General features: G+C 42.7%; 1 protein-coding gene across 1 annotated transcript; it reads right to left on the minus strand.

Annotated features, from left to right (window-relative positions):
- Nucleotides 1-1026: 1026 nt before the first annotated feature.
- On the minus strand, nucleotides 1027-11431 carry PTTG1IP (PTTG1 interacting protein). The gene is made up of 7 exons (XM_083443409.1): nucleotides 10841-11431; nucleotides 8019-8071; nucleotides 4914-5022; nucleotides 4019-4124; nucleotides 3827-3892; nucleotides 3396-3442; nucleotides 1027-2672 (listed from the first exon to the last, which is right to left on the minus strand). The coding sequence occupies exons 1-7, from the start codon at nucleotides 10950-10952 to the stop codon at nucleotides 2626-2628; spliced, it is 540 nt and encodes a 179-aa protein (XP_083299535.1). The 5' UTR covers nucleotides 10953-11431; the 3' UTR covers nucleotides 1027-2625.
- Between the last annotated feature and the right edge of the window lie 7087 nt (nucleotides 11432-18518).

An 18518-nucleotide genomic window follows, 5' to 3' on the forward strand; every position in this document is an offset into this window, starting at 1 on the left:
TAAATGGCACAAGAAACTAGAGGTTAAGTAGGTAAGTCAGTATTAGATCAGGAACAGGGAAACCTGTAGCTCTCCAGAATTGCTGAACTCTAATCAGCCCCTACCAGCGTCTTACAGGTTCCCTACCTCTGTATTACATGAAATAAATATGACTAGTGTTGAGATGAAAGAAGAGCCAATACTAAGAAGTTTGAACAAAATGCAAAAAGAGTGAATGAATGGTGCAGTGGTGTGGCTTTTAAACAGTGAGCAAAATATTAGATGGCCACAGAGCTGAGGATACAAGACATTTAGAGTGAGAAACTGGAACCAAGACATTACAGTAATCCAGGCAATAAGAACATGTATTAGAATTTTAGAACAGCCAACGTAAAGTAGTGAGATCTTTGTAGTATTGTAAAGACTAACTAGATTACTAAGTCATGTAGATAGCCCATATATGTGGATAAACTGAGCAAGGCGAACATGCTGTGTGGAATGTTACAGTGTATCCCCATCCCTAAAAGGTATTATTGTTCTGCCCTCTTGGGGCAGAGTAAAGGTAAAGATAAAGAGACCCCTGACCGTTAGGGCAGAGTAGGAAGGAATAAAGGACACATTTCATTCGCTTCCCATCTCAAAGCCATCTTCCACTATGTTATATATTGCTAGCAGGCTTTATTCTTGGACTGGCTGCCAGCCCCAACAACCTGAGGATGTTATGCATGTATGTGGGACCTGCCACAAAACATTGCAGTGTGGGAGCCTGTTCAGAGTTTCAGCCAGTCATACCCTCTCTTTGAGGAGAGATAGATCACACACACGCGCACACACACAAACACACCAGTCAGCATAAGCCTTAAGCATTTTTAGTTTTCAAATTTGTGATTCTGTCACTAAAAAACACTTTCTTCAGATGCTGACATCCCTCCCCACTCGTACTCATATTCTTCAGAAAAAGGAGATTGTATGACCATGTGGTACAATAATTCCCCATTATTTGTATTTGCTTAAGAGGGCAAGAGAATGATAGAATGCCAAGAGATGTAAGATATTAAATATTTATTTTATTAAGTAAATAATTACAAATTTTGCTACAGTAAATAATTCATTTTACTTGTTAATATGGCAAAATAATTGTATGAAAGTTTTTATAAAACAATATCCTGTATTTCTGGAATTTACTACGCATTGTCGGCAAATTTCGGCAGATTTCAACTTGCTTTTAAGATGTCAACAGAAGAGTAAAGATATTTAAATGAATAGAAAGTATTATATGTGTTTGTGACTTTGACAACATATATAAAAAGTTTAAGATTACAATGGAATCTTACAACTCCAGTATCTAATATACCTCCATATGTACGTGTGTTTTTAGAAGAGTGTGGGCATGAAAATTACACATTTAATTTCTCTATACTATCTAATGCTTTCAATTTTGGGTTGGGGGAAATGACAATATCATTCCACATTTCCCACAAGTTCTGTGTTTATGATCTAGGTGCTATTTCACTCCAGGCAAATGTAGTGTTTAAAGTTTCCTTGGAAACAAACTTTATACATTCCAAGTGTAGCCAGTCCTCCAAATCATTATTTCATGGTTTTGTTTTAATCCACTCTTCCACTTGACAGTAAACATTAAGAAGTTACTTTCCTTATTAATCTGTCTTCATAAAGAAACTCCAGTGCATAGGACTCTTGACGTAGAACAGCCTGAAGAAAAACAGGCTATTGCATCAAGCCAAATGTTTTATTGGCAGGCCTTACTCTAGGCAGCAGAAATCAACCCCAAGGCTGCATTATGGTTCTTTACTTCAAAAAAGGAACCTTTTCATTCTTCTGATTTGGTTACTAAGGACATTCTTTCCAAGATTATACATTGCTTCAGATAATTACAAGCAGTACAAAGTTCTTAAATATAAGAAGAGCCTTTAAAATTCCAATACAAGCAGCCATTTAATCAGCACCAGTAAAGCATTCGTATCACACTGTTACTAACATAAATCAGTCTAACTATTTCTGTAGTTAAAGTGATTTAAAAGAAGCAAAGGAACAGAAGGAACACACATACGTAGTCCAGAAGAAAAAGTAGTAATAATATATAAAAGTGCAAACCTTCATCACACTATAAAAACATCTGTGCTGCAAACAAAATGTTTTTAAAGATCAATTTAGGCACTTTTTGCTAGTGGCACAATTAAAGCTTATGTTCCTTTCACATAGCCTACCCACCTAGTTTTTTGATATGACCACCCAACTCCTACCCTTCAATTGAAAACAGCTATAATTTGTTGACCATAGAAAAGATTGACAAGAAGAAATGTGCACTGTCCCTCTCCACTTCATGAACAAATTTGTTCCAACATTTGACCAGCAAACAAAGGTTATGCTATACTATGTAAGAGCACAGACACCTGCAGGACAGAAAGAAGAAAAATCTAACATCTCCAGCCTGCTAGGCCATCTGGTTTTCAGAGGTATGTTTGGCTTGTTCGTTTATCTTACTGCTTATTAACAGCTGTCTTCTAGTAAGACCAATTTTCCATTTGCAATTAAGGCATCTAATTCACTGGATCTCTTAGCAGCTGTACTACACATTCTATAGACAGCACTGGCAGAGCTTACTTTGGCTTTTCAAAAGAAATCTTAGTTGTTTTCAAATTTGGCATATGGGTTCTCTTCTTTAAACAAACCTGGAAAAAAATAACATCTGGTTAGAACACAGGGATCAAAGATATTGGTGAGGAGCAAATATGAAAAGTAGCCGGGGGAGGTGATGAAAAGTGGTTGTCAGTATTCATGAAAGTGGGGCCGCAGGATCAAAGTCTAATGAACTGTATTTCTCAATGGTTTGCCTATCCAAATATTCCACAGAATGTGGCATCTGGTTAAAAAAAACCCAATAACTCCTTTCTTGCAACATGTTTTTGGACAAGTATTTTAAAGAGTTATAATACAATAAATTATGTTTATAACATTTTGGCTTAATACAGAACTGATTGTTTCTTGTGTCAGGAGTACTAATCTAATAATAAGGAAAAGCTGACGACAGCTTATTAGAATTACCAACACCCAAATTACCGTTTAAGCAAAATCAGTTAAATGATACACTTAGAGAACATAAACTCCAATCAGTTTTGTACCCTTACTAAGGGCAGAGTGCCTTTAGTATTTTTGGAACAGCTGAACTGTTAGGGAGCAGGGTTTATTTCCTAACATTTGTGTGGGGGTGCAACAGATGGAGAGAGAGATTGCTGGCAATCAGGGGTTTTTTGGCTTGGTTACCAAGGCCAGTCAAAAACTGTGGGACACCATTCCGTCGGGTAATGAGTTGAAGTGGTAACTATCACATGTTGATATATAGCACACTAAGATGAAGCATCTTTTGCATTTGACAGCTAGCCATTGGCACTTACCATATTTTTTCCGGATTTCATCATGCCTTGATTTCATCTCTGCTCTCCTGCAAGAAATATAACATGTCATGGGATGTTTGCAATTTAGAATAATTTTGTATACATTGTATACAAGGAAATTATGTTAGTGAGAAGACAGCTCCCAACTACCTACATTCAAGATTAATTTTATACCCTGTCTTTTGACCAATAGAATCTTCAAAGTGCTTTTCATCAATACGACCTTCAAGCAGGTTACAATATAATTCCAGATGCCTATAAACACTGGAGTCCTCCAAGGCCAACACGTTAAGTATTACAGCAGAGGAATAATGTATAAAGAGCACCTGCAACAGTCTTACTCCAGATGTTTTCTGCAAACATCTGGTCTTAACATCAAAAGGGAAGGTAGCAGCAGGCCTGACAACATCTGTAGGTTGACAGCAACTTACCTTTCTTCCTGTCTTACTCTTCTCTGCTCTCTCTCTCTGGCATCTTTCTCATCCTCCTTATCAGGTCTGCACAAAACAAGAGCATTTAGGACATATATGATTAGGTATGCCATAACTTGAGGGGTGTAATTAAGGTAAGTATATTACTGGTATTTACGGTATTAAAAAATAAGAACATGTTCAGATACTTGCTTTCTGCTCTTTTTTTTCCTGCAGCAACAACAGCAACAAACACAAAGAGCAATAAGGATTATTCCTCCCACCACGGACATTGTAATTATGAGAGCTTCAAAATTCACTGAAATATAACACAAGAAAAGTAGTGAGTGAGCCATTTGCCAAAAAACAAACCCTGAATTTAAAATAGGCCTACGTCATTTAATTCAAAATTAAAGTTATTCTATACAAATCACTGCAAACTTGCCCAGTTAAAGCATGGAGGACAAACTCAGTGCAGCAGCTTCATACAAATGAGCCACTGCATGGGCAATGTCCTCTATAGGACATCTATAATGCTGAGCCTTCTGCTACCACGATAGCTTTAAATTTTCTTTTTTAAGGATTAGTTGCATTTACTATCCAAAACTATTGACCACAAAATGCATAATGGAATCTTCATGTTCAGAAGTTGCTTACCTTCTAATTACCAAAACACTGGGAGAAGCATCATCATACTCTGCTTATCCTAGTAACACCTAACTAACCACTAAAAATGCTAATATCTTTGCTGTGATATAGGAACGTAACTAGAAAGAATCCCCATGATCTTGCTGCAGTAATGATTTGCTGTTTAATCCAGAAAAAAATCTCTGCCTGTAAAATAATCTCACGGAACATTTTGCTGCTGGTAGCAAGTAAAGGAGTTCCACTCTTTTCTATCAACTTGTAAGCTGTAGTAACTTGATCTGCCCATGTTGCAAGGAGACTGCAAACTTCTGATACGTTTACTTATAATACCCTAAATAATATTAAAGAAAGTTATTGAGAAGAGGAGTATTTATTGCATCCAAGAAGCAATCCAGGAATTGTTTATAGAGATAATTGCAATGCCAATGACACACATGCAGTATTCCTGGAAGTTACTCACCCCAACAGACACCCCAGCGGGCCTTACTCAACTGGCAAAGTGAACTGGGAGGGAGGATATTTCGAACAGGATATTCCAGGCATTGTTTGCTGCTGCTGCACCATAAACACTGGAAAAAGAAGAGGTGGAAAATACAGCAAGCCGATAAACAAACAAACAAAACAGTTGAGTAGGATAAAGTTGAAGGGCAATATCCATACTTAGAGGAGACCCACTGAAATATGTTGACTTAAGTAACTTCAAGCCACTGATTTCAACCAGTCTATTCTGAGAATGAACTAGCTGGGTATCGCCAAAAGACAGCGAAAGGAACACAACTGTATGCCAACATTATCAATATTGCTTCTATGTAATCTTGTTGACTAGAGGGCATTGCCAAGAATTCAAGAGCACTGCTTCAACCTTAGTCCCAACACTGCACTACTGAAGCACTAGGTCCTCTTGAGTTTTGTATTGCCAAGTAATCCCATCTAAAAAAGCATCAAATGTAGGTCATTTTAAAAGGTCATAAAAACTTGTTTCGTCTAGAACTGCAATCCTTTGTACTTGAAGCAAGCTTCCCTTAATTCAGCAGAGACAAACTACTCATTGTGTTAAACACATGATCACATTTAACATGTCCACACACAAAAACAATCCCAGCCACATTAAAATATGTAGTTGGCTGTTACATATGCATGGGATTAGTACCAAATAAAAATATTACTATGTGGAAACTGGGAACTATAATAGATCAGTAAATGAACTGTATAAAGTGGCCACAGATAGAAGCAGAAAGTTGTAGTGATCAAGGCTTGTGATCAGCACAAGTGAACCCAAAGGGTACCCTGTCAAAAGCACCTAGAGGTCAAGGACTAACATTAGATTCAGACTCTTACAGAAAGAGGCAGCAAATTGGAAGTGGTTTTTCCAAGACTCAGAATTATACACTGTACACCTCTAGGGCCTCCATAGTTGCAGTGCTTTCTAAACAGTGCATCTGGCATATTAAAGGACTGTGCAGTCAAATAGAAACAACAACATCACACACCCCTCCCAAATTAAGCCCTAATGTTCATATTTAGATGCCATTTTTTGCTTAATCTATTTGCTGGGTGATTAGTACAATTTTTTTATGCTTATAAGGCACAGATGGGGAACCTCAGGCTTGGACACCAAATGCAGCCCTCCACTGTTCTCTTAGCTGGCTCTCGAATATTTTTGCCTGGCTGGAATGTGTCCTTGGAACTCCAATAATATTTCCTGCTTGCCTGAAGTGAGAACAGAAAGTGATGCATGAATGTGTGTAGAAGCAAACCTACTGTATAAAGGTAAAATGCACACTTCTGCCTCTAGCCCTGCCCACACTGGCATGTAGTCCCTTAGTAATTGCCCAGAAGGGAATGCAGCTTTTTGACTGAAAATGGTTCCTCATCAATTCTATAGGGAATGGCAGCGGAGTCCAAACAAGTTCTATAAACTAATAGTGCATTTGTCCAAAACTGGCAGCAAATTCTGCTATCCTTAAAAACTATTTTGACTAAATTTTCAATAGGACTTGAATGCAATAAGTCTTCCTGCATTTTCCCGATATGAAAAGCCAGACAACTGCAAGAAAAATCAAGATCTGGATGCTTCAGTACAATGAGACTTGTATAAAACCCCTGCTTAAGTCCAGGTCATAGAGAAGTTGCTCAGAAGCAACATCTGGTAGATTATAGATCAAAATACTCATTGGATGTTTCTCAGGTATCTCCAGTTCATACATAACTCAAAAATGCTGACTCTCAATTTTTTGTACTTAACGAACCCTCTTTCCTTGCCTAAACATGAATCTGCACTTATTGTCAACTAACAGTGATTTCTTTTTAGTTGGACAAACTAGCAACTGATAGAGAAACATTTCTCAAGAATTGGAAGAGGGATTTCACAATACAATTTGCAAGTAAGAGATCACAGGCTTGCAACTTAAATCTGTTGAGGAAGGGGACTAGTTAATTAATTTATTTGAAGTATACTGTATAATGAAGAGTGGTGCCTATGCCTCATATCTATTCATCCCAGGATGATTTGGCTTTATGTAATATTATACTGGTCTCTATAGAAAGAAACAGGATGTTATAAACTTACTTGAGAAAGCAAGATTTGATCATTTTTGCACAACAAGCTTGTTTCTGTATCACTGACCATCCTATTGAGTATGTGTAGAGTGGGTTGTGTAGTGCAGGAGCATCTGAGCCAGGGGTGGCGAACTTATGGCCCTCCAGATGTTGGATTACAAACCCCATCAGCCCCTGCCAGCATGGGCAATGGTAATAAGATTCCTCACCCCTGTGCTAAGCCAACAGCTACCTGTGTATACACAAAGCTTGTATTCTGGAAGAGACTTCCCCATTAAAAATAGAAATAATTTGATGCATTCATTCTCACTGCACAGGCAGAATTATTCCTTTTATTGTATTTGCTGAGCCCCGGTCCTGATCCACCAGACCAAAGGAGGGCTCGTGGGAGTGGTTTGGTGCAGGGATACCTAAGGAGGATGTCAAAAGCACCAGAGCAATCAGTTCTAGCGCTTTATTAAAAGAGAGGTGTTGTCTTTCAAGAAGCCAGCCTGCCAGGTCTCCCAGCCTTTACAGATGCGGGAAGGACACTGGAGCAAGGAGATGGCCCAAGCAAATGTTTATACATTCTTTATACCCCAAACAGAATATGTCAATTTGGCCAGCACTTTCCATCATTTTACTTGACCAGATGAGGGCATAGATGGCAAATAACCACATCTTACAGATAGCTCCCCTTTTCTTGGCTCAGAGCCCAGCACCCCAAGCCCACAGATAAGGATAAAATCAAAGCAAGCCAATTGGCCTATATCAAAGCAAGTGAATATGAACATATATGAGCTCATGGTTACAACTTCCAATTAACAGTGGGGTTATCTTGACTACCAAGATTGCATTTGCAGGGTTTCTGGAACTGTTCACTTTTGGTTGACAGCATAGCCCTGTGGATGCACTCTAGAGTGCCTGAACAGTTGTGGGTTGGGCTGGCCTTTAACATCACAGCACACAGCAGGCTCACAGACAATTTCAAGTTACAATATGTATTCTGCAATTGTATACTACTTACCGTGACATTTTTCAGGCATTCTTCACATGTTTTGTTTGTGTACTGTTGACAGCCTATTGTGAGAGAGTAGAGGGATGATGTGTTAGTTTATAATTGACAATGCATTAAGTTAAAGGTAAAGGACCCCTGACAGTTAAGCCCAGTCGCAAACGACTCTGGGGTTGCGGTGCTCATCTCACTTTACTGGCCAAGGGAGCCGGCGTTTGTCCGCAGACAGTTTTTCCGGGTCATGTAGCCAGCATGACTAAGCCGCTTCTGGCGAACCAGAGCAGCGCACAGAAACACTGTTTACCTTCCCACCGGAGCGGTACCTATTTATCTACTTGCACTTTGATGTGCTTTTGAATTGCTAGGTTGGCAGGAGCTGGGACCGAAAACGGAAGCTCACCCCATCATGGGAATTCGAACCGCCGACTTTCTGATCGGCAAGCCCAAGGCTTATTGGTTTACACCACAGCGCCACCCACGCCCCTGCATTAAGTTAGTCACTCACTACTGCAGTTTTCTCCCATAATATATTTTGCTATTCTAAAAAAAAGGCTGAACTCTACTTGTAGAAGTTTATGGGATTCCCTGATGCCAGGAATCTAAGCCAAGTTGCTTATGGTTGTAAACATTTACTTCCTATTTTAGGACAGAAAATTAAGACAGTCCAAAATTCATTCCCATAATTTGCAGCAATCATTTCTTAGACATTAAAATTCAGGCAAAGAGGAAACTTCTAAACTACTGTATGGCTATTATTTAGTTGTATATATATGCTGTGCTGAACTGCTTTTAGGTAGGTACACAAAGTAGGTGTAATATGATGCCATTAAGATTCGACATTAGTGTCAGTACAATTGTGCAGTTGATTAATGAGGTCACGTTTAGCAATCAACTTTACAGAATAAAGTTCTAAGCAAGTGTCTTCTAGAACAACCCTGAGCACATGACACAGCCTGGTTTAGCTCAATTACAAGGAAGTGGTTTAGCAACAGGGCACTCATCTTGGTTTCCAGCATCTGTACAATGTTGTCAACTCAGTCGCAAATGCTGGCCAAGGAAACATATAGGTTAAAGGAAGTGAAATGTCCCTATGCCCACAAACAGTTCAAATGAACTAGTCAATGCAGGTCACTGAGGTAAACTACGAAAGCAATGCTATAGCCATATCCTATCATGTATTTTACTCAAGTGAAAACTGACCCCAGAAATATAGGCTAACTTATACTAAGTTAGACATTGACCATATGAGTTTTCTAACTGGGGATGACAGGGGACTAAACATATGGCATGGTGCTTTTTACAAGCACCATAACAATGCCATTCATGCTTATAAGGGTAAACCCCACTATTTTTAACCCTAAACAAACTTTTTTGCATACAGCAATTTGCCACATCATGAAATTCAGAAATGGCATCCCTGTTATCCCAAGACCACACAAGGAATAGCCCAGAACGAACTACACACTTGCAGTTTCTCCAGAGATCTGAAGTTCCCACATTAACCAATAGAACTCTTTATACAATCAAGAGATCAAAGTGTGCTAAGGAGCAACTAATCTGTATCACATGGCTGGATATCAGGAGTTTTGCTGCAACTATTTATTGCCTGGCAAACCCATAACATTAGCTCACTGAACAAATGAATCAGCCTCAAATTCAGAGACTAAAGAAACCAACCTTACTCACTTAAGGTAAATCTAATGCTTCGGTTCCAACTTAAGGAATGCAAACAAACAAGAACAGAGACCAGACACTGATTACACCAGTGCTTTCTCAAGCCGCTAAGTCCAGTACAGTTTTTTTAGAGCTGTTCATAAATCTTAGGCAATCAAACTTGCATGTGTGTAAAAAATTACAGTGGTACCTCGGGTTAAGTACTTAATTCGTTCCGGAGGTGGGTTCTTAACCTGAAACTGTTCTTAACCTGAAGCACCACTTTAGCTAATGGGGCCTCCTGCTACTGCTGCGCCGCCGGAGCATGATTTCTGTTCTCATCCTGAAGCAAAGTTCTTAACCCGAGGTACTATTTCTGGGTTAGCCAAGTCTGTAACCTGAAGTGTATGTAACCTGAGGTACCACTGTAGTTCTGAAGCAGGAATGTGTGGTAGGAGGAAATCCTTTTCATGTGAGAAAAAAGAAGCCCCTTTTTAAGATAACAGTTTTCCATCTCTATTTTTTAAAATAATAATGATGATGATGCTTGGATTCAATCTGCAATATTGCTGAGGCACCCTTTCACATTGCAGCCCTTAGGTTTTAGGGCATAGGCATAGCCATGACTTTGGGGGTGGGGAACCTAGGTATCTGGTCAGTTAAGTATTTTAACATGGGGGGCCGTCTTCATGTTGGGAGGGTCATAACCTCAGTTAAGTATTTTCAATCCTTTACACAGTACTTGACTGGGGAGGCAGGTGACCCCCTTGGCTACGCCCATAGTTTATAGGGTTTGCCCCCGCGCATTCCCATCGCCGCGTTTCGAACGGGCTTTCCAGATATCGTGCGTACGCGGCCATAAAAACAAACTTTCAGGAAAGCAACGCGTCACAGAGGGCAATAAAGCTAACAAAATAAAACAAATCACGACAAGCCCTGGCGGCGCCGCTCCTCGTCGGAAACGAGGCGCTGTTTTGGAAAGGGGAGAGGAGAAAGGACGCACGGGCCCTCCGGGGACCACGAAAGGCACGTCCACACCGGAGAGCCGCGCAAACGGCGTTTTAAAGCGGCGAGGGGCGGGGAAAGGAGCGGGCCCGGGGCTGCCGGGGGAAACTCCCGCGGCTGCCTCGGCCGCCCACAACTCCCTGCCCCCGAGGGGCGCCACGGCCGAGGTCTCTCACCTGCTTGCTCCCCGGGCCCGGGCGTGGGGGCTCCGCGAGCGACAGCGAAGAGCAGCGGGACGCAGAGCAGGAGCAGGGGCCGCGGAGAGGCTCGGAGGCAGTGGTGGCCCATGGCGGAGAAGGCGCCCCCCAAAGCCAGGCTTCCTCTTCTTCTGGCGCCAGGGAACTCTCTCTCACTCACTCACTCTCTCTCTCACACACTTTTCTGCTTTCACTGCGCTTCTTTCTCCTCAATTCTCCGAGCTCAACAGGAAACAAACACACCCACACCCGCCGTGACACACGCACAGTCGCGCTCTCGCGCGCAGGCCGGGACAACACTGACGGGGCGGGAGCGCGCGCTGGGCGGGACAACAAGGCAGCTCGTCCCGAAAGGTGGGGCCGAGGGAACGCGCGCTCCCGCAAGGAAGCCGTAACCATCACAACCGCGCCGAAGCGCGAATGATACTCTACTGCTGGCAAGGCGCTTTCTAGGTGCCGCCCAATCGCGCGCGCTCTCCCTCTCCCCACAAGGCTCTTTGGCGCCCCTCATCATGGCTGCAGCAGCGGCGATAGCAGCCGTTGGGAATTCAGGCGTTCCCTGTTCAGATTACTGTACCGGTATTTCTGCTATGCGCTCTGTCCTTTCGCGCGCGGAAAAGAGGAGCAGAAGCCCGCCGCGCCATCGAATTGAGTGACTTGGGAGGTTTACACAGCATTATGATTGCACGGGACGGAAGCTGCCTTGCGCCAAGTCTCCCCCTCGTTGATCCGTCTAGCTCAGTGACTCTTCAAGGATTTAGAGGAGTCTTTCTTTCTCAGCCCTACCTCCTTGGAGACACACATGGGATTGAAGTTGGGATTTTGGGCTTGCACTCCCAAGAGCATAAAGCAGTGAGGAGTCTTTCTCATCACATTTCCCTAATCCATTTTAAAGGGGGGGGGCACGGGGTAGGGGTGTCAGGGACCAAACTACAGACTTTCTGCACGAGGGTAAAAGGAGCCTCCTCCATAGCCTTCATCGTGACTAATAGCCATTGATAGGCTTGACTTGTGCTCCGTTAATTTATCCAATCCTCTGAAAGTCATCCTAGTTGGTGGTCCTCACTGCCTCCTGTGCAAAGCTTGAGCTCTGTCCCTGATCTATGGTCCTCCTCCCATTTATATGTCTTTTACCCAGGGCAACCTCTGTCAGACAGCGGCTTTTGTGCTGCTCTGGTTTTAATCATCGTTGATTAAAGTAATCAGCCTTGTTGGTCCATGGGGGGGGGGGGGGATATCCAAACAGCAATAGTTGCATAATATGAGTATTAGGACCAATCAAAAATTAAGCAAACTGTTGAGGTCACCAGTACTCTTCTACAGGTTAGTTGTTAAATAAAAGGAAATAAAAGAAAAAAAATACTGCATGGTGATGGTGCCAATTCCAGGTGGGGAGTTTCAGCATCCCACCACCTAGGTGGGTCCTTTATCCTGGCAGGAATGTGGATGACGCTGTGGTCTAAACCACTTGAGTCTCTTGGGCTTGCCAATTAGAAGGTCAGTGGTTCAAATCCATGCAACGGGGTGAGCTCCTGTTGCTCTATCCAAGATTCTGCCAACCTAGCACTTCAAAAGCACACCAGATAAATAGGTACCCCTGTGGCAGGAAGGTAAACGGCGTTTCCGTGCGCTCTGGCTTCCGTCACGGTGTTCCACTGCACATGACCTGGAAAGCTGCCTGTAGACAAACACCGCTCCCTCGGCCTGAAGCGAGATGAGTGCCACACCCCAGTGGCGTAGCGTGGGGGTGCAGGGGGGGCCGGCCGCACCGGGCGCAACACCTGGGGGTTAGGGTTAGGGGGCGCAAATCCACAGGTTAGGGGGCGCAAATTATTTGCCTTGCTGACAACCCACACTATGCCACTGCCGCACCCTATAGTCACCTTTGACTGGACTTAGAGAGGGCAGACAGAGAGGGCAGTCTAGAAGCAAATATTGCTGGTGGTGCCTGCCATTTCAATCCTCTGGGACCCTGATATAAGCATTATGCTGGAATAAGGCAACCAAAGCACTAGAAGCATTGTAGGGGAATTTAAATGGGTGCCTCCTTGTGTGTGTGGAGAGACAGAGATTCCTATAGGGGTTTGGGGGGGGCGGTGTCAGAGCAACAATAAACTGAGCAGCAAAAACCAGTTTTCATATGGCAAAGCGTGTTGGAGAGAAATGGAAGTCAGCCATTGCAGTTACACCATGGTGTCCCCTTCCATATTTACATCTGGATCACAAGAAGATGTGTCTGTTGGAATAATATCTACTTTGTTATATGAGGTTAAAATAGTAATTGTAACAACAGAGATTAATTTGTCCATTACAGTATTAACAGTAAAAAAGAAAGAAAATAAAAATGACCACACGATGGTGCCATCATCTTGAAGTATATATAAAAGCCTGAAAAGAACACGTTAGCTAACTTGTTTTGAAGACTGTCTTCCAAAAGCTATTTAACAGCCCCCCTGGGAAATTTTTGGAATGGCATAAGATTTCAGTCAATGCAGAATTCACAATGGTTTTTAAAAGTTTATTTTTGTTGTTTATGTTTGGTTTTTTGAAGAACTGTGGGCATTTCCAGGTGACCTGGAATACTGAGCATTCATCTTAATTAGTTCTTAGAGAAGTTAGGACATTCATTTTGATTTGCTTGTGAGGAGTTTAGACAATGTTATATCAAAATTTCAATCCTTTGAAGAAGCAGATTTGTTACACAAGTCCTCCAAATCAACTTTAATTGCACAAACTGGATTTGCTGATAGGTGATTGAATCCCACCTGAAAATACTGAAAATCTGGAAATGCCCTGTGAAACAGGAGGGCTTAATAACAGGCATGGAAGAAAAATAAACAGAATGTTGTCAGGATAAAAGCAATGGACAAAATTCATTTGTGAAAAATTGAGTTCCATAAGGACTCAGGAGGGGATAAGGGCCTAAGGCAAGAGATGCACTAATTTTTTTTTCACAAGGGATGCCGATCAAATTCAAACAAGAGCTGAGCTTTTAACACCCTGAAATTCTTTTCCACTTTGGGTTAAAATTTGCACTGAAGAAAAATTCCCAGCTTTCATCCTCCCACACCAATCCTCAAGTACTCTCCTTATGAGTTCCCCCCAGCGCCCACCTACTCTTCTGCTTAAGGCCTTTCCTGGTGTTTGTGGGAGTAGTGGCAACACACAGAGGCAGGAAAAGAGGCAGATCCCCACCAGAATGCTTGACATCCTTCTGGGCTGTTATGCTTGTTTGCTGCTACACAGCACATCAGTACACTGTCCCCGGACCCAGTGGCCACTGAGAGATTGAGTTTTCCTGAGAATGACTACAATTGTAAACCCTGTGGATATTCAGGAATTTTGCTGTAAGGCATGGTCTCACTCTCACTGGTACACCCCCTGGCATCCGCAGTCCTTGTTAGCCTCCATTATAACTGCTGGGGTGGAACAAGTTCCTATGTGCGCTTGTGACTGGAGTACAGCAAGACACCTAAGGATACATTAATGTCAATAATCTGCTCTTCATTGTTCTCCTTGGCTGCTTGTGCTTCTCTTTGCCAAGTATGGGGGACCTGTGGCTATGGTACTCCAGCTTCTATCAGTCCCCACCAGCATAGCCAGGGGTTAGAGATTCAGAGCCTTGTAGTTCAACATCTGGAAGGCCACAATTTCCCCATACCTGCATTTTGCAAAGTGCTCTTTCCACAAAAGTTCCCTGACACCCAGCTGCCTCTTATGTGCTCATGGTTCTATTGTCATCGTGACACCCACCCATGCTGTGCATCTTGATATATGTGAATTGTATTTCATTGGTGGAGCTGTGTTATACAATAGATGCTGTGTCATGACCTTAGGTGTTAATGGGAGATTTCCCTGCATAGCAAATACCAACTTCAGAGGAGGAATATTCCTTAGGAAAGAGTTAAGTCCCCCCTTCATACTGTAATCCCAGTAATTTCCAGCCCTCCATCCTGATGCTATTTGCATTTTTAGAACCAGAATTTAAGGGCACATAGAGGCTGGCCCTTTGTCAACAACCAGGGACCTGCACTTGGAGAACTTTTATTTTCACAGTGTGCATCCTGAGCACACCTTAAACCAGCAAAGCATATCTTTCTTTCTTTTTTTGCTCATGCTCTTTGAAGAAAGACTAGAAAAACATTATGCAAATATGGTCAAAATGCCTCGCATCAGGTTTTCAGAAACATCCAAACAAACAATAAGAGATTTTGCAGCATGCAGCTGGCATGGTGAGGCCATGAGTGTATGACCAAGGTGAAACAAAGAATGGAGTAACTGACAAGGAACAATTGTAAATTTGTGGATAATTATTGCCTTTGTTTGAAAAAGATGACTGTTACGGGGATGATAAACACTATGGGTGGAAAAGAATGAGGAGGGGTGTTCTTTACTGATTAGCAATCCAGCTGTGGAGAAAAGCTCTAATCACTCGCCCTCCATTCTGCCTGAGTGAGTCAGGCATATCCTTGCTGCAGTGTTCTCAAATACACAGCAACAGGTGGAGTGTGGGGACTTCAGTGATAACCAACACTGAGATAACCATTAGGGTTGCCATATTTCAAAAAGTAAAAACCAGGACACCCCGAAAGTTGTTGAGCTTTTTTCCGATTTACTTGCCTAAGATCAAAGACAAAGTACCGCTTTTCGGAAATTCCACATTTGAAATCCCAGTAATATCCAGGGAAATCCAGACATATGGCAGCCCTGATAGCCATCTCCCAACTCGCAAAAGCTATCAACCCTCTACCTGGTGAATATGACTGGCTTGTGATGGGTGGAGTATCACCAGCTGTCAATCAAGCCCCCCAAAGTGGACTGTTGCAAACAGTGTCATTTGCCCTTCTTCATTCCCCCAACCTGCAATATATTCTTGAAGTTTGTTAGAGTCAGAGGTGACCATTCAGCATAAACTTGCAGTGTTAGTTTGGATTAAGTGTAGGATTATTTAGACCAGTATTTTTGTATCACAAGCAGCATACTGGCTACTTCTCCTCTCATCTTCCTTTTTACCCTTTGGATAAACTGCTTAATTGGATTACTGGGCTGTACTGGTTTCTGAACACACTCAAAGGCTAGTTAACCTCCCTTATGGCTTAGGCGACTGGGTCTACACAATGCCTTGGTGGCTACAATGCCTTGGACACATTGGTGAATAGTTGTAGCACAGAGAGAGAGAGGACTAGGATGAGTTTCCAGGCTTACTAGCCTACCCTGCAGAGTTGGTGCTGGAACAGGAGACTGCCCTATCCTTACAACAGTTATTCACAGTGATTAAGCCTTGTCATTGACAGGTGCAACAGAAAATATTAGTGCTCCTCAGACGCAGGGGATGATTTGGCTGGAAGGAAATAGAAGGAGTAGGGAGAACAGTTACAAGCAATAGCCGCCATGCATTTCCAGTATGCAAACTGCCCAACATTACGGGGCTCTGTTAATGTCTAACAACCTGGATCTACTTGCTGGTAAATCCTTTCAGTGAGTCACTGTTACATTCCAAGAAACTCCTCATTTCCCAGAAACTCTTCTAAGCCACAAGATTCTAGCTGCTTTATAATATTCACTGTGATAGATGGTCCTCCTTTGGCATCTGCATCCTCTGATGGATTCTGCAGTCATTAAGAGACGATGTTCTTCAAATGGATCAGGAACGGAGGTGTGTTCATTTCTGCCACGATATTGTTCCATCATATAGATTTTCTAGATGAGAGTATCTAATTAAGCAGGCTGTGGAAGAAGGATAGGACTAGGACCTGGACAAGGATGGATGTGGTTTTCATCAGCTAAAAACTGGCCATCATCAGCTGCCTGTCTGAGAGCTCTGCCTTCGTTTATTCATCCCCTACTTGGCATTAAGCCAGCTGATGTGAAGTTATAGAATGCCCACAAGCAGAGCCGTAGATGGGTGGGTGGGGTGGGGGTGTCTAGCCAGGGTTTCTGCCTCAGATGAATCCTCCAGAGGGGCACCATTGAGGCTTCCAGCCTCCCAGCATGTCTGGGCTTCAACCAGAGAGAAGGATGAAAAAGTGAATGGCAATCGGGAGCTCCATCCTTCCCCTTTCCCCATGAAGCTGTAGAAGGCTCATTTACAATGTGATGTAGGGAGAGGAGGAAGAGTTGGAAAATCTGGAGAGGCTGTGTGGCTCTCCCCAGTGAAGCAGAAGTTAGGATCCACTGTGGGTTTGCTACTGTGCGATAAAGAAATTCTGGAGGAATAGAGGGAGGGGCTGGAAGCTGAGGAAGAGAATCAGTTGGACTAGATGATCCTTGGGATCCCTTCCAATTATTTCCAACAGCCACACCACATGAGATAGTGTGAGATGATTATGGCCATGACGTCAGATGGATATGGCTTGCATAAAATGGCCTCAGAGATGCCCCATGAGCCGAAGGTATCCCATGCCTAGTTTGCAGCCTATTTTCCCACTCTGAAGGAGAAGCTCTCCAAACCCACTGCAGTGTGTCCTTTTCTAAGGAGCTCATAATATCTGATCTGCTTTCCCCAGCAAGCTCCTCACTGAAGGAGGTTTTATCCAGCTACATTTCTGCCACCTTCCTTCCTTCCTTGGGTATGGAAGGGGCTGGCAAGGCAGGCCCAAGAGTTATTGCTGCAGGAGCAGAACAGCAAATTATCCCCCTCCTCCAAGTTTTGGTGCGCATTACCCAAGGCAAATCAAGTTATTTTGGCACTTGAAGCACAAATGCTTCTTAATGTGCCTGGCCGCAAAAAAAGATTGATGACTATACGTTAAATAACGTACAATTTGCTACTTGTTCATGACACCCAAAATCAGCTGCCTGAGGAGCTGTTTCACTCTGCCTAGGGTAGGCCCAGCCCTGAACAGGCACCCCAGACTATTACATTGATTTTGCCAGCTGCTGTACTGATTCTAGAGACAGCCAAAAGAACATAATTAAGAGTCCCCCCCCCCAACAGCAAAAGGCCCCAGATGCTTTAAACGTTCCTCATTGGGAATGTTCTCCAACTCCCTGATCATTTTGGCCGCTCTTTTCTGCACCATTTCCAAGCTCTTCTATAACCTTTTAGACATGGAGGTGAGCAGAACTCAATATTTCTAAGTATATAAGGATGTTATTATATTGGAAGTTTTATTTCTGATCCCTAACTTGGGCTTTGCCTTCTCCCCTCCCCCACCCCAACTGCTGCATACTGAGTTGTTGCTTTCTTTGAGTTGTCCACCACAACCCATCATTGTGGTGCATCTCAGAATCTTAGAGAAACACAGGTACTGCCTTCTGGACTGGTGGACTGCTGTTTCCCTGACTTCCTAAAACACACACAAAAACAGGACACAACAAGTGACACTTTCTCTGAGTGAGGACTTATTTCCAAACTTGCTTTGGGTACATCTATGCAGGAATGATCGTCATGGCTATTTCACCCCGTGGCATATTGTCTTGCTTGAGGTCAGTCTCCAGGCTGTAGGATTCCAGCCTCATAGAATTCTAGCACGTTTGAATTTAATTAGTGCATTAAGACATTTGTTATCTGTCTCTCTCCATCAGGATTTCAGTGTGTAAGAAGCTCTGAGATGGTTGTTCCAGCATATGGCTCTTACTAGCCTCTTTTGTTTCAGACAAAAACAAAGTTTGAAACTAGCATTTTCCTCTACCAATAGTTTAGAAACTTTTACCT

The sequence above is a fragment of the Podarcis tiliguerta genome, assembly GCF_965153285.1.
Source record: "Podarcis tiliguerta genome assembly, chromosome: 5".
NCBI lineage: Eukaryota > Metazoa > Chordata > Lepidosauria > Squamata > Lacertidae > Podarcis > Podarcis tiliguerta.

What these genes read in the sequence shown, in the direction of transcription:
- PTTG1IP (XM_083443409.1), bottom strand. Translation starts at nt 10,952, where the DNA reads ATGGGCCACCACTGCCTCCGAGCCTCTCCGCGGCCCCTGCTCCTGCTC. An exon ending in AGGAAAAAAAAGAGCAGAAA is followed by an intron (nt 3,893 to 4,018) that starts GCAAGTATCTGA and finishes TGTTTTGTGCAG; the next exon opens with ACCTGATAAGGAGGATGAGA. An exon ending in AGAGTAAGACAGGAAGAAAG is followed by an intron (nt 3,443 to 3,826) that starts GTAAGTTGCTGT and finishes TATTTCTTGCAG; the next exon opens with GAGAGCAGAGATGAAATCAA.